Source organism: Electrophorus electricus, chromosome 12, assembly GCF_041902795.1.
Source record: "Electrophorus electricus isolate QZ-2024a chromosome 12, ASM4190279v1, whole genome shotgun sequence".
In the NCBI taxonomy this organism is placed as follows: domain Eukaryota; kingdom Metazoa; phylum Chordata; class Actinopteri; order Gymnotiformes; family Gymnotidae; genus Electrophorus; species Electrophorus electricus.
In genome coordinates this window covers 27,837,693-27,851,387 of record NC_137508.1, presented here as the reverse complement: position 1 = coordinate 27,851,387, position 13,695 = coordinate 27,837,693, and the positions used below count along the sequence as shown (strand labels likewise).

The following is a 13,695-nucleotide window of genomic DNA, read 5'->3' as shown; positions in this document are numbered from 1 at the left end:
AAAGAAGAAAAAAATAATTCTCCAACACAATATTAAAAGCACAGACCCAAAACTAGATACCAGTCCCCAAAGTCCTCACACGGGTCTCTAGACACACGGGGGGAGGGGTAAGGGGTGGGTAAGAGGCGTGGCTTGACAGAACTTCTGGACTTCTGGGTGAGCCACCAATGAAGAGAGCTCTCGCTCGGCTCCACGGGTGCAGCTCCACACGCCCCACCCACCTGGTACAGTCTTGCCCCCATAGGGAGCTCAGAACTGGGGGAGAGTTTTGGAGAGGGGCTAGGCGGTTGCAGGTGGAGGTTGGTGGGGCAGTTGAGTGGGGTGCAGGGTGAAGGTGGTGGGTTGGGGAGGGAAGGGTTGGTAGCTGATTGGCTCATTGGCTCTTATTCGTCGTCCTCATCATCATCGTCGTCTTCATCGTCCGCTTCTCGCTTTCTCTTCTCACCCTTTGTGGTTTCTTCTTCTGTGAAACAAACACTCAGTTAAGAGTCAACAGCTTGTGCGAGATACCTGTGGCAAAATCCGGTGTGTGTGTGTGCGCGCGCACATGCAACACCAGTTTTAGCCACAGAAAATGGAAGTGCCAAACAAAAAGTGTCATTACTGCACAACAATAAAGCCAGCAGAGCCCACGGAGGGCAGAGAAAGGGGACATACTGCCTCCCGCCCGTCTAATCATAACGACATGACCATACAGCAAAATATAGAAAAAACTGATGCAGTATGTTCTGTAGGACGCACCGACCAATTACCACAGAGACGAAAAATGAACGCAGTGCTGCAGACATACCCGAGTTTACCCTCAATAGAGAGAAAACGGGGCAGAAATAAAAACATTAAAACCGTAGTGGTGCACGAGCAATGTGACCTACAGCTGCATCTGGCAAACTAAAACACAATCGACCTCTAGTGTCTCACAGATCCTTTCTGTCAGGGCAGATTAAGAATATACCTGCAGTGTATAATAAGTGTAAATCCAAATTATGGATTATGCCCAGTCCTGCACTGCAGTGCCAAGAGTGAATAACCACTGCAAATTAATTTTGATCCCTATTTGATCTTAATCTCAATCTTAACGTTCTGGGAACCAAGCCCTAATGGTTTAATAGGTTAAATATACCTTCATCGTCGTCATCATCATCGTCATCTTCATCATCTACTTCTCCATCCTGGCCAAAGTCTTCCTCCTGTGTCACACACGTGCATTGTTAAATTTGTCAAGCTCTTACAAGACTCTAGGGAAACAGCCCTAGTATCTATGAAGTTACCCCTGTCCCAGTTGTACCGGCGAAACAGTAACACGAGTCCTTACCTCATCCTCTCCACTGATGTCATCATCATCTTCCTCTCCTTCTACCTCATCCTCTTCCTCATCATCATCATCTTCCTCATCAAAGTCTTCCTCTTCTTCCTCCTCTTCACCCTCTGCACCTCGTCAAAAGCAATGGTACATTAGCATGACCCCCCCCAAAAAAACATTTTACTGAAACCAATGTAAACTACTGAACCAAGCTCACCCTCATCATCATCGTCGTCCACTCCTTCTCCGTCAGCTTCTCCGTCAGAATCGGATGCCTCGCGATCTTCTACGTCATACCCATCCAGGTAGGTGAGCTGAGGGAGCAACTTGAAGACACTCTCCCGGTAATCATTCAGATTCGTCACTTCACAGTTGAAGAGATCGAGACTTTTCAAGTGGTCAAGTTTTTTCTGCAGAGGTCACAGATGAGAGCAAGGACTTTATTAACAGAGTTTTCATATTACTTGTAGTTATAATGACTGAGTGAATTGGTATAAATGTAACATTAAAAAACCACCACCAACCAAAGGCTCCAGCGTACTGATGTCCTTCAGTTTGTTGCCGCTCAGGTTTAGATGTGTGAGATTGGGCAATTTCTCCGCTAAAACATCGAGGCCCCCAGAGATTCTGTTGTCACTGAGCTCCAGCTGAAATAATTAATAAACTTTCAGAAAACAGCCAATATTATGCAGTCTCATGATCTGTAAAATGAAGTATAAAAATGTTTGTTTTTTAAAGTAACTGACCTTTTTAAGTTTTCCAAGCTTAGGGAGATTGGACACTGAGATTAAACCCACATTTATCAAACTGAGAAATTCAAGATTGATGAACTCTCCAGTAAGACCCTCGATTTTCCCCTCATTTGATCTGCAGTTATCAAGAACAAGTTCCCGTACCTAAAACACACACACATTAAAGCGCAAGTTACTCTTTATTCACATACAGCAGACTGGCTGGCAGTGTCCCATTCCCAGAGAAAGACAGCGGAACCAACGTATAAGAAACTAATACCGGACTCTAATCATTGCCACATATAGCGAAGGTGGGGGTGCTGTTCGGCCTAACTTCAGAAGCACACCCCATGCAGCCTCATGCGCAGTGAGGCAAAGTATTTTATAAACATTAAAACCCCAAAACGGGAGTTTATATGGTAAAAATATGCTTGCGTTTATGATGGTATTAAGCTTCAATGTCTGTAATTACACTGGTGTGGATGTTGTGAAACATCTTCCACTGTGTAGCATTAACTTTGATGACTCGGTTGAGAATGTGTTCAGTTTGAAAACATTCACCTAAGAGTTTCTAAACCAACATCTGTCGTCCAGCAAATCCACAAAAAAACAAACCTGTTCCCAGTGTAAGATTTAAGACGCAGCTGCAGCCCCGGCAGAGACGGAGCGCTACACCGTGCATACTGCAACCATGCCGTCGCCCTTCGCAGCAGTCACCAGTGACAAACGCAGCGAGTCCGACCAAACCGTCGCCCCTTTTAAGACCAGCAGACTATCACCCCGCCGCCATTAGCCTGATAACCACTCGACAGCAAGAGGCTGTTCGCCAAAACCCCAAACATGTGCGTGTCCTCGGTGCGCCTTAAACGGTCCATTGCACGTGGAGCGTCGTTAAAGCGCACGTGGAGACTATACATCGGTAGCGCGTTGTTGCAACGACATGGTTTTTTTTCCTCGAGAGAGACGAAGAGAACGTTCAAAGCGGAAATTAGTGAGACAAAGATGGAGAGTTTCCTTTCCTTCAAAGATGGAGAGTTTCCTTCTTCAGAGCACCAGAGTGACAACATGGCGATTCCTCAGACGCAACGCGCAGAGATTTGGACGTTAATGGGAGTTGATGGCTAAATTTCAGTGTGGCGTGTAAGATGCATCCTACAGTGTGTGTGTGTAAGGTGTAGTTTTGTGTCCGAGGCATGGTTTGCATGCTTTTAAGCAAATGTGGCGACATTTCCGCCGGATCACGGCGAAGCGCTAGCAGATGTGGCTACGCCGACATGGTCGTTCGCGCCGTGGCGCCACTTCGTCGTGTTTACGACATAAACGTAACCGAAACAAACTGGAACGGGACAAAAATCACAGCAAACGTGCACTTAAAGAGACACTAAATCTGATAATCTGTCGAATATCGAGTACACGGACCGTGTCTTCGACGTGTATCCTGGCTAGCTAACGTGTGGCGTAATGGCGGGAACGAACCTCGCGGACCGGTTAGCTTAGCCGTGATCTCCTCAGGACAAACTTAGGAAATGAGCCCTAGATTAGTTTAAACGCCACCGCTATTCCAGCTGCGTTTTCCAACTACTGCTCTTCGAGCGTATCGATTTCAGTAGGAATCGATGCACCGTAAATTATAAACCGGTCCCTTTAAATCGAAACAGTCGGCCGCCTCTCGAGCTATGAAACGCGTCGGTTAGCGAGCTAGCCGAGCGCGAGACAGTCGCCGCGCTACAGACGGTGTCAACGGTCGCCAAGATGGACATAATAACATAAATAAAAACCGGAGCGGACGGTGCAATGTTGGGCCAGACAGGAGCAAAACCAGCGGGTGGCTCGGGTGTGTGGGCGGGTGTGAAGCTCGGGTCGCCGCTGGCGGGTTTGAGGCGCTTTGTAATAAAGGCGCTCCATTTAGCAACGACGCTGGCTAGGCTAGGCTAGCTACAAACATGGCTACCGGTGTGAGGGGGAAACCGAGCCGCTCTGGGCAGCAAAACGGCACGACGACACCGGCGAAAAAGTTGGTAAATATCCGAGTGTGACCCTGCCGAATAATGTGTAACCACAACGTCGACCGTGGGAGCTGCGAAAAACAGTTAAATTGCTGCAGTCGCGCTGGGCGAAAGAGCCAGCTTGCCAAAACTAACGATTGAATAAAAGCTTTTTGTAGTCTGGTGCCCTTGGTATGAAAACAAGCTCGCGGTGGTGTTGGAGCTCCGGGCCGGGAGCGAGTTAGCGGCACACGGAGAACCCATGTGGTTGCCATTAACTGCACAGGTCAGTGGGAAGCAGAAAGTGGCGAGCTAGCATGGCAGAAAACTAAGGTTTGGCTGAAAAGCTACTCACATCAGAGGGTGTCCTGTTTCGTAGCTCCAAATGGATCCTCTTTTTCATGTCCATGGCGCCCTTTGGAAGTTGGACTCTTCCCTCTTTGGGGTTCGGTGGGATTTCTGCGTGGCCCAAAAGGCAGAGAGATGCCCTAATGGAGGGAGAATATGGGACTGTATAATGATCTGAACCAAACGCCAACTTAGTCAGGGAGAGGAGAAACCATGGAGGGAAACAGCGCTGAAACAAATATATACTCAATATCGCCATCTCTGGTCAGAAACGGGCACCGCAGCTAAACGGCCAATGCAGTCGCAAAAACACGAGCGGCGTCATGGTCGAAAAATATTTAGTGGTGCATTTTTTATTTCAGACAATTATTTGATTTTGTGAACCAAAAATCTATCTGGCAGTTACTTTGAATGTGCATGAAAGCAGACCTTTGTATATTCATTCATTTGGTGTTTTTCCATGTGAATTTATACTGGTGTTTTGTAGTTACTTAGCCTATCAGTATACATTTTTATACAAAGAAGTTAAATATATCTATATAATGTGTGTGTGTGTGTGTGTTTTTTTTTTTCTTTTGTTCGGCCATTTTAAATGAAGCACCAGATTTAAATACATTTGTACTGGCACTCGTTTGGCACTCACATGCGTGCATGCAGTGTTTTCGTCCTCAGTGTCAACTGACCTACTACCCGTTCATTGAATGTTCTTATAACATGTTTATTAAAGAAAAACATAAGACCGGTTCTTGTGAGCAACAATCCTTGATTCCAGTTATTTTGTCATTTTACAATTAAAATGTGTTTTGTGCAGTCACAAGCTGCATTGACTGGTTACATTCCAAATAATAAAGGTAGCAGAAATAGTTTGTTGAGCTGTGAAAGTGCAAGCATCACCAGAAGACCCTGACACAGATGCTCTTTGGGGCCTGAAACAGAGGGGAGGTGTGTTATTTGCACTGCAGTGAAGTGTCCATTGTATAAGTGTGTGTGAGGTGGGGGCTTCTAGCCTGCCTCCTGCATACACATTGGAGCCCTTGAGGTCTGAATCACTCTAGCCTGTACACCTCTGCTGTCTGCCTGCTGCGTACTTAGACAGTGCCACAGTAATGTCACACTGGCAGGAGTACACAGTACTGAATATGAGTAGTAAACGTGATGGGTATGCACAGGTGATGATACAATAATGATATAATTCAAAACTTGTATTTTGCCAGTTTAGTAGTTGGTTGTTAATATAATATAATAATAAAAAGCAAAACAAATACTTTTTTCAATATTTAATATTTTTTCAATATTTGTACTATATGTTCTAGAGCCTTAATGAGTTTTTTGTGTGTCCCAGAAATAAGATTGTTAATCTCTTTTGTGACGTATGTGTGCCGTACCTATTAAGAGAAAGCTGAAGGGCTATAAAGGTCTTTAACCAGCAGGGGGCACTATGAATTGTGCCTCAATTGTGTTCACAACGCAGCATATACAGTATAAGGGTGTATTTGCCACTAGTGTCACGCTACCAGTTCTGCTGTTTGCTTTACGTATAGCGCCATCAACATTAATTAATAAAAATTAAAAAAAACTGTCTGAGAGGAAAATAATAAATAAATCAGAAGAACATTATATAAAACATATCTCCATAAACATATATCTGTTGACAACTGTTTATTCAGTAAAGGTAAGGTTTACCTGGCATATTTTGCTTTATGATATATGATTCAGTCATATGTCTTTGTTCTTCTTTCACATAAATCATTTTACTGGATAAAGGAGGACTTTGTGTGTGTGTGTTTTAAAGAGGTCAATAATATTAACTTTGCAGTCACAGCAATGCATAGTGACTGCATCTGTTTCTGTGTGCTACAGATTAGGAATAAACTTGGCATATGGGAAAACATGAGTGTCAACTCACTGCACACATTTTTTTTTTTTCCAGGGGAAGCCAAACAGGTCGAGTCCCCTCTTCATCTGGTTTCTGTTTGTAGATTCATGGTCGTCTATGCTTTTGTGCTTCGTGCTGTATTTTTGCTTTGTAACTGATCTTTGAAAAGCACTTGACTGGGTATTAGCCATCACAAGAACCACAATTCCTGAGTGAAAGAAGAGGGATGCAGAGAGGAGGAAGTTTGTCTTGCTCTATGACAGCTGCCCTCCTGGTCAGTCAGCCTCCATGTGTGTGGTGAAGATTGAGACCACGCCCAGTGAAGAAACGGGGCCGATAAGAGCAGAACGCCTGTCATCTGGAGCCCCGGGGAAGAGGCGCACAACCCTGAGCATTCGAGACAGGAGCTGCAGCTACACTTCTCACTCCCCCAAACATGAGCTCAATTGAGCTGAATCGCAAGCAGTCCCCATCTTCCACAGAACAAAGTGTTTCTGCAACTGCTGTGCAACTGAACAACCTGTTGCAAGTGATGGTGTGTTGTTGTTTAAGGTATACAGTAGACACTACGAGGTTTAACGCAAGCATTTCCCTCATGCTTTAAAGAGGCGTTCAGCATGGTGGGTTCAAGACCAAACTTGTGTGCTGGGATAAGACTTGAGGCGTCTGTATCTTTCTCACCACCCGCCACAAACCACCCGTGCCTCCCTGCAGAGAACGGCCTGCAAAATGCACCACATGCACCATAAACACATCACTGTTGGAAAAGCACACTGTATTTAGTCACATATAGCTGCATGTAAGATTTTAAAAATGTATAGGAAATAATATGTCATCTTAAAAGGCAATTCTAGCCAAAGTCTGATTGACTACACTCTAAATAATGTCTAGTGAACAGTCTCATCCAGAAGTTTGACTTCATGTGGTTTCTATGATTGTGATTGTTTGGTCTAGACCAGGTGTAGAGGATTTTAATTAGCCATTTTTAAAATTCAAAAGATGACACAGCGTACACATGACGACCAATCCTGTCGGTGCCAACAGCATGACCAGAGCATTTTCTGCATATGTTCGCTCTGCCAGATCCCCCACCTTTGCAAATAAAGATAAGCGCGACGTTGCAAGAACTCTCCCAGTTCTCTGTTAATGTTTGGCCAGATAATTATTCCCCCGGGGGGAGGGAACCACAAATAGTCACTTTTTTGTTCTGTCCTTCTTCCTATGCACTATATTCATTTGATAGAACAAGAAAATGGAGGTGACACTTGAGAAGGAGAACCCAGTGGAAGTGACAGCTCCTGATGAAGGTATGACCATTCAACCGCGTAAAAATGCTAAACTAAACTTAGTGAGAACCGGACATGTCAGTCATTTTGGTTTAATGCTCCTTCCAGAAGATTTTAACATTCATTCATTCCCAATAAGTAAAACGGAAACTGTTAATGAATGAATGCAGCACTGGAGTAGTTTTGAGAATTGTATCTCTGATTTGTAAAGGATCAGATTTTTACACAATCAGACCTTGAATTGTAAGTTTGGTACAGCAAAGTGATATTTACACAACGTTTCTATTTGATCTGTGCAGGGTGACATACATGATGCAAGCTTTCATTCCTTAGTATCAAGACTGTTGTCTATATAGCATTTCTGTCAAAACTCTGCTGTAGTCACTGTTACAGTACATGTGACAGTAAACACAGCAAAGCTGTCACAGACCTTTGGTCAGGTTATGTCTTACCAGTGAGGCTTTTGCCTTATAAAGTGCAAACAGCTGAACTTCCAGCAACCTTTATTTGGATTGAACTGACTCACTTGTCAAAACTATCAATCTAAAAACTTAGCATAGCTTGTTGCTTTCAACAGCTGTCATCTATGTTAAAAAAACAAACTATTGTTAAACAGTGACCCGTGTGCAAAACATTGTGGGATATGTTTTTATGGCAGTTGGGATTGGCCGGCGGCTTCGGGACCGAGATCTGCTGAGGAAGAGGAAGGCTGAGGCTGAAGAGAAAGCGACTACCCAGTGGGTTTATGGGTAAAGTCGGTGCTCATAGAGTGTGGTGTGGGGCAGCAGTACCACCACGCGAACGAACGCCATATGTATTCTTTACAAACATATTAATGGTATTAGCTGTCTTTGCTCTATTCTGGGTGCTGACAGAAAGTGTAGATGAGTACAGAGAGGACATGTCTCTCTCTCGTGTGTCCTCGGGAAGAAAAAACTAGATATTCAGGCTCTACATTCCAGCGCCAACCCCTGTGGGTTACAGAGGCCGTCTGTTGTCAGGACAGATGTGTGCATTCCTCCAATTAACTGTAATGCTAAGCTGAAGGTTAATACCCGTTATATATGAACAGATGAACGAATTAATTTATTTATTCTACTTTTTAAAAAATGTGTATGTATACTGTAAATATACTGTATGAATCTAATGTAAACAAAGTGGCTCTGACTGAAGTTCAAATACTCCTCTGTTTTGAAGGAATGACCTCTGAGTGTTTTTCCCCAAAACTCCCAGAGCACAGAGCAGGAAGAGAGCGAGGAGAGAGCCCAGCGACACTCCAGGAAAGAAGGGCAGACCGAGGAAAACCGCCCTCGCTGCCGAACCCCCTCCGGACCAGGCCGAGCTCCAGGCAGCCTGCCAGCCAGAGACACCCGTCCAAGCAGAAGAGCTGGTCCCTGGTCCTGCCCCTCACACAGCATCTGTGTCTGTCTCTGCCCCAGCACTGACCCCACAGCCACCTGTGCCTCTGTCTGCCCCTGCTCCTGCCCCTGGGGGGGCGATAGAGGAAGTTTTAATCGAAGACCTGGGGCCAGACGAGGAGGAAGACAAACCAGAGAAACTGGTCATAGATCAAGGTTTTAAAAGGACCCATTTTCATAAGATTGACCTTTTCCAGAATGCATAATATACAGTTGAGACTGAGTGGCCAATTTTGCACACATGCAGAATCCTAATTTTAAATTTTTTAAATAACTGCAGGAGTTAATCCTCATTGCATCACACACTCCAGATCACTGCATTGTTCTGTCCAGGTGCCTGCGGAGATCCCGACGTCGGTGAGGCCGAACGGAACAACGCGTTTAGTGAGCCAGCGTTAACCCCGCCCCCAGCTCCCACTCAGCACACCTATCTACCTGGAAACGTGCTCTAGACGTCACGTCCTGGGAGCTCTCCACCAATCACAAACGCCATGCCTTTTTTGTTGTTGTTGTTGTTGTTGTTTTTGACCAATTTATTTTGTATTAACGGGAATACATCATATTTCGGTGCTTAAAACCTTAATTTTCAAGTTTGTATATGCAAGACCAAAAGGCTTTTTTTCACCTGAGGTTTTTACTTGTGATCTCAAACCAGAACAAATGTATATTTATTCGTGCATTGTTTTGTCGATGGCAATGTAATATCGTTTTCTTTAGCATTAGTACGTTTTCTTTTTCGCAAGATGAACAATTTTAAATAAAGGTACAAGCAACGAATTTTTACTTCTTCCGTTTGCAGAGATAGTTATTGACACATGGCGACGGCACTGGACGGATACACAGCGCTTCTGCATTCCCCGCTGTTAAAATATAATAGTGAACATGTGACGAAGGAGAAAATAAATGACTCCCTGTTCGAAGGCGCCCTATACTGAATGCCATTCAGAACAAACTTTACTGTAGTGGTAGAAAGGACGAAATTTTAGTGAACAGAGAGTAAACGCCATAAAGCAGTAAAGGACCAAGCGCAAGGCTTTGGTTGTCCAACACATTTCTATTATCAGCACCACGTGTTTCAGGAGGGCGGGTGGCTGCGGTGTGACAGTTTCTGCTTAGTGGAGAACAAAGGCAGCGTTTCTCCAAACAAACGCCGACCCTCGCTAAGATGGCCCAAACAGCCTGTCCTTGTTCTGAATGCATCCAAAGCCTCAAACAGCAAGTGTCAGTAATGAGGAAGGAGATCAGGAACATCAGGTATGTATGCAAAGATCCGCGGGGCGCGTCCCTGATCGGGAATACCTCGCGACCGGCAAGCGCGCTGCTACGGAATGACTCTTTATTCCCGTAGACAGCACGCGGACAGCGCGGTCCGCGCGCACAGGAAACAAATGGCGTCCCTCCAGTCGGTACTGGCGGATGGTTGGAGCCCCGGGCCGCGGCCGTCACGAGATCCGGGCGGGGCGCGCGCGTCTTTGGAACGAGGTGAGGAAGCGGGGACGTCTCCCCTGTTTCCTGTTTCCTGCAGCAGGCTTAGCGGTTCACGTCAACGTTTCATCGCTGCTCAGGTCACGTTCAGACTGTCCCCGTCGGGTACATCAGCTCGTGTTTCGCGAACAAGAGCGGCACCCCACGGCAGCCGGGAATCTGCACGTCGTCTCGCGCGAGTCTGCAGCTACGGGCGTCGGTCTTCAATAACCCGGAGCACGCACTCGCCGGCTTGGACCAGTACTCCCACGTGTGGTGTGTATGATGATCCCGTGACTGTAAGAGGCGATTTAGATTAGGAGCACTCAAAACCGTGTACACACCCACACAGCCCATGCTAGGGAGGAACACTGTCCTAATTCTGGCATACAAGTTCTTGTTTCTAAAGGTACACACGTGTACCATTTCAAAGCCTCTGTGTCATGTGATGTGCAGTATCTCTGCAGCTAGTGTTTCTAATGGATGGTGTACGTGGCGCCTCAGTAGTTAAGCTGTGGAGATTCTAGGGTCAAAGCAGTGGAATGTTCTTTACAGTCACATGACCTAAACCCCACAAACCCAAAGTTCAGTTACTTAAGGTACTTGACTTGTAATTGGAAGGTTGCTGGTTCAAGCCCCACCACTGCCAAGCTGCCACTGTTGGGCCCCTGAGCAAGACCCTTAACCCTTAATTGCTCAGGTTGTACTCAGTCGTAATTGTAAGTCGCTTTGCATAAAAGCATCAGCCAAATGTAAATGTTTCAGATTATTACTAAAAGCAGCGTTAGTGATGTACAATATGTCAGAAGCCAGTGTTCCTGAAGGTGTCTGTTCCTCAGCGCTGCTGTTTTTGTTGTTTCATTCTTCCTCCTCTCAGGCTCATCTTCCTCTTTCATAAGAACGGCCACGTGAGCTACAAAGCCAAGGTGAAGCCCCCGCGGCTCAACGGGCAGAGGGTGGGGGTGTACTCCACCCGTAGCCCCCACCGGCCCAACGCCCTCGGACTCACCCTTGCCCGGCTGGAGGGCATTGCAGGTCAGAGCTTCCAGCACAGTGGGCACAGGGTACCGAGGTTCAGTCGGGTGGTTGTACTCCAAACTCGCCCACGGTGGTCTGAGAGGTAGTCTGAGATGGTGGTCTGTGGGTAACAGTACCAGAAGACAGGGTTAGTCAGAGCGGTGGGTGGATGGGACATTGAAACAGACAATAAGAAATTATCCTATTAAAAATGTATTAAGTTTCATAAAAATATAGTTAAATGTAGGACGGTCCTTAAGTAATTATTATTGCACTTTTGGATATTAAATTTGTATTTATGGCATTTAGCTGATGCTAAAGTGACTTCCACTTATGACTGAGTACAACTTAAGTAATTGAGGGTTAAGGGTCTTGCTCAGGGACCCAACAGTTACAACTTGGCAGTGGTGGGACTTGAACTGGCAACCTTCTGATTACTAGTCCAGTACCTTAAGTAACTGAACTTTGGGTTTGTGGGGTTTAGGTCATGTGACTGTAAAGAACATTCCACTGCTTTGACCCTAGAATCTCCACGGCTGCAGGAGTACTGTGCGTTGGCTCATTCATACGCCTTGGCTCAGTTCATTGCCTCTGTCTGTATCTAACAAGACTCAAATTTACGTTCTGTTGTTTAATAGGTGACACGCTCCACCTGTCAGGTGTGGATCTAATTGCTGGGACTCCTGTGTTGGATATCAAACCTTATATCCCAGAATACGACTCTCCGCTAACGAGGCTAAACGTGGAACCTCGTTTCCAGCAAATGGATTCCTCCGGGACCTTGGATGCTTTCAACACCATTGAAGAAGAACCTGGAGAAGGAGAACACGTATCCTCGTCACAGATCTCAGCCAAGGAGCTGTCTGGGTCAGCCTCTGGGTCAGAGGTGACTGGAGCCAGTGAATTGAGCAAAATGCTAGCTGAAGTGAAAGACTACCTCCAGCAGGGGGAGTTGTTCGCAGAGAGAAGGCCTGCTGACAGAGCTGTAATCACGGGCTCTGAGCCTGGGCAAGATGTGCCCTCCAGGGTGTCCTATGGCCCAGAGGCCTATGGAAGAATCGCAGCCTGGATCAGAGATCCCCCAGTAGGTTCGCTGGGTGTACGCTTTACCCCTGCAGCTGAGCAAGAGCTTGCGGAGTTTGGACCTCCTGAAAGCACAGGTAGCCACACACACACAAACACAAACATGCGCGCACACACACACACACACACACACACAGAGTGAAAGGGTTATCTGTGATGACACTGCACATTTTATCCACTAGAGGGCACCTTTGCTTGCAACCTGCTTTACCAGTCTGTATTTGTGTAGCCCAAGTGCACTTTGTGCTATTATTTGAGAAAGGGCAGAGTTCACTTTGAGTTTGCAAATACCAAATATTGGGACAAAACACTTGACCTCAGAATGCTTAAATAAGAGAAGGAATTATACACAAAAATTTCTTCGACCTGAGCTAATTATCTGAGCCCTTCTTGCAATTTTTTGGAAATTGTGTTTAGACTGAAGAAAAACCGAGCACTAGTGATGAATCGTGTCCTCAAAAACACAAAATCCTGCATGGCTCATGACATCCCGCTTCCTTCCAACAGACACAGGACGGCCCAGGTTCCAGTTCCTCAGGGGCCCCGAGGACGCAGCAGCCGCTATCCGGGCGCTGTTAGCGGCTGACCCACGCTCTGTGTACCGGCGCACACGCTGTCCGGATCGCCTCTTCTTCTTCACCCTGGACACAGCCGACATCACCTGCTGGTTTGGCGACGGCTTTGCGGAGGTCCTGCGTGTCCGGCCTGCGTGCGTGACCCTCGATGCTGCAGTAACGCCAGCGCCACCACAGTAACACTTGCAATAGCACTATCTGGAACCCAGCAACTGTGCTGAGCAGTCACACACTGCACAGGCAGCAGGTGGAGAATTACAGCCTGTTAACAGTCTTTCTTCCGAGTTCGACAAATGGTGTTCCACAATTAGTGTAGTAATTACTCTGAAGGTCTAACGCTGGAGAGGAGGAAAAAATCCAGGCAATATTTTTCAGAAATATTTATCCATATTTATCAGTGATAAATGTGGATGTCTTTGTAAACATGGTGAAGGGCTAACATTCTGAGATGTTGGACTGTCTGTAAAGATTTGAATAAAAACTCCAAAAGATTTTTGTACCATTTTGTTTAATTTGTGTCTGAGAAGAATGTGGTGCTATGGGGGTGTCCTACCCAAGGCTGACACTAAGTTTAAGAAAAGGAATGAAGGGGTGTTGGCCTTCACCCCACCA

At 46.0% G+C, this 13,695-nt stretch overlaps 3 protein-coding genes across 7 annotated transcripts; 2 read left to right on the top strand and 1 right to left on the bottom strand.

Annotated features, from left to right (window-relative positions):
• Positions 1-333: 333 nt before the first annotated feature.
• Positions 334-4,593, bottom strand: anp32b (acidic (leucine-rich) nuclear phosphoprotein 32 family, member B). The gene is made up of 7 exons (XM_027022764.3): positions 4,372-4,593; positions 2,047-2,196; positions 1,825-1,947; positions 1,518-1,710; positions 1,313-1,425; positions 1,121-1,187; positions 334-463 (listed from the first exon to the last, which is right to left on the bottom strand). The coding sequence occupies exons 1-7, from the start codon at positions 4,423-4,425 to the stop codon at positions 384-386; spliced, it is 780 nt and encodes a 259-aa protein (XP_026878565.2). The 5' UTR covers positions 4,426-4,593; the 3' UTR covers positions 334-383.
• A 2,748-nt stretch (positions 4,594-7,341) lies between these two features.
• On the top strand, positions 7,342-9,727 carry hemgn (hemogen). 3 transcript variants are annotated; one of them, XM_081725344.1, is made up of 4 exons: positions 7,342-7,547; positions 8,185-8,275; positions 8,760-9,156; positions 9,278-9,727. In XM_081725344.1, exons 1-3 carry the CDS (start codon positions 7,493-7,495, stop codon positions 9,148-9,150), a joined length of 537 nt encoding a protein of 178 aa, XP_081581470.1. In that variant the 5' UTR covers positions 7,342-7,492; the 3' UTR covers positions 9,151-9,156; positions 9,278-9,727. The 3 variants fall into 3 exon arrangements, with proteins under 3 accessions (XP_081581470.1, XP_081581468.1, XP_081581469.1); XM_081725342.1 differs by having other exon boundaries at positions 7,346-7,547; positions 8,760-9,100; XM_081725343.1 differs by having other exon boundaries at positions 7,350-7,547; positions 8,185-8,263; positions 8,760-9,100.
• Positions 9,728-10,019: 292 nt separating this feature from the next.
• On the top strand, positions 10,020-13,582 carry trmo (tRNA methyltransferase O). 3 transcript variants are annotated; one of them, XM_027022759.3, is made up of 6 exons: positions 10,020-10,198; positions 10,293-10,426; positions 10,510-10,684; positions 11,286-11,443; positions 12,064-12,585; positions 13,016-13,582. In XM_027022759.3, exons 1-6 carry the CDS (start codon positions 10,110-10,112, stop codon positions 13,261-13,263), a joined length of 1,326 nt encoding a protein of 441 aa, XP_026878560.2. In that variant the 5' UTR covers positions 10,020-10,109; the 3' UTR covers positions 13,264-13,582. The 3 variants fall into 3 exon arrangements, with proteins under 3 accessions (XP_026878560.2, XP_081581467.1, XP_026878563.2); XM_081725341.1 differs by lacking the exons at positions 10,293-10,426; positions 10,510-10,684; XM_027022762.3 differs by lacking the exon at positions 11,286-11,443 and having other exon boundaries at positions 10,293-10,684.
• Positions 13,583-13,695: the final 113 nt, after the last annotated feature.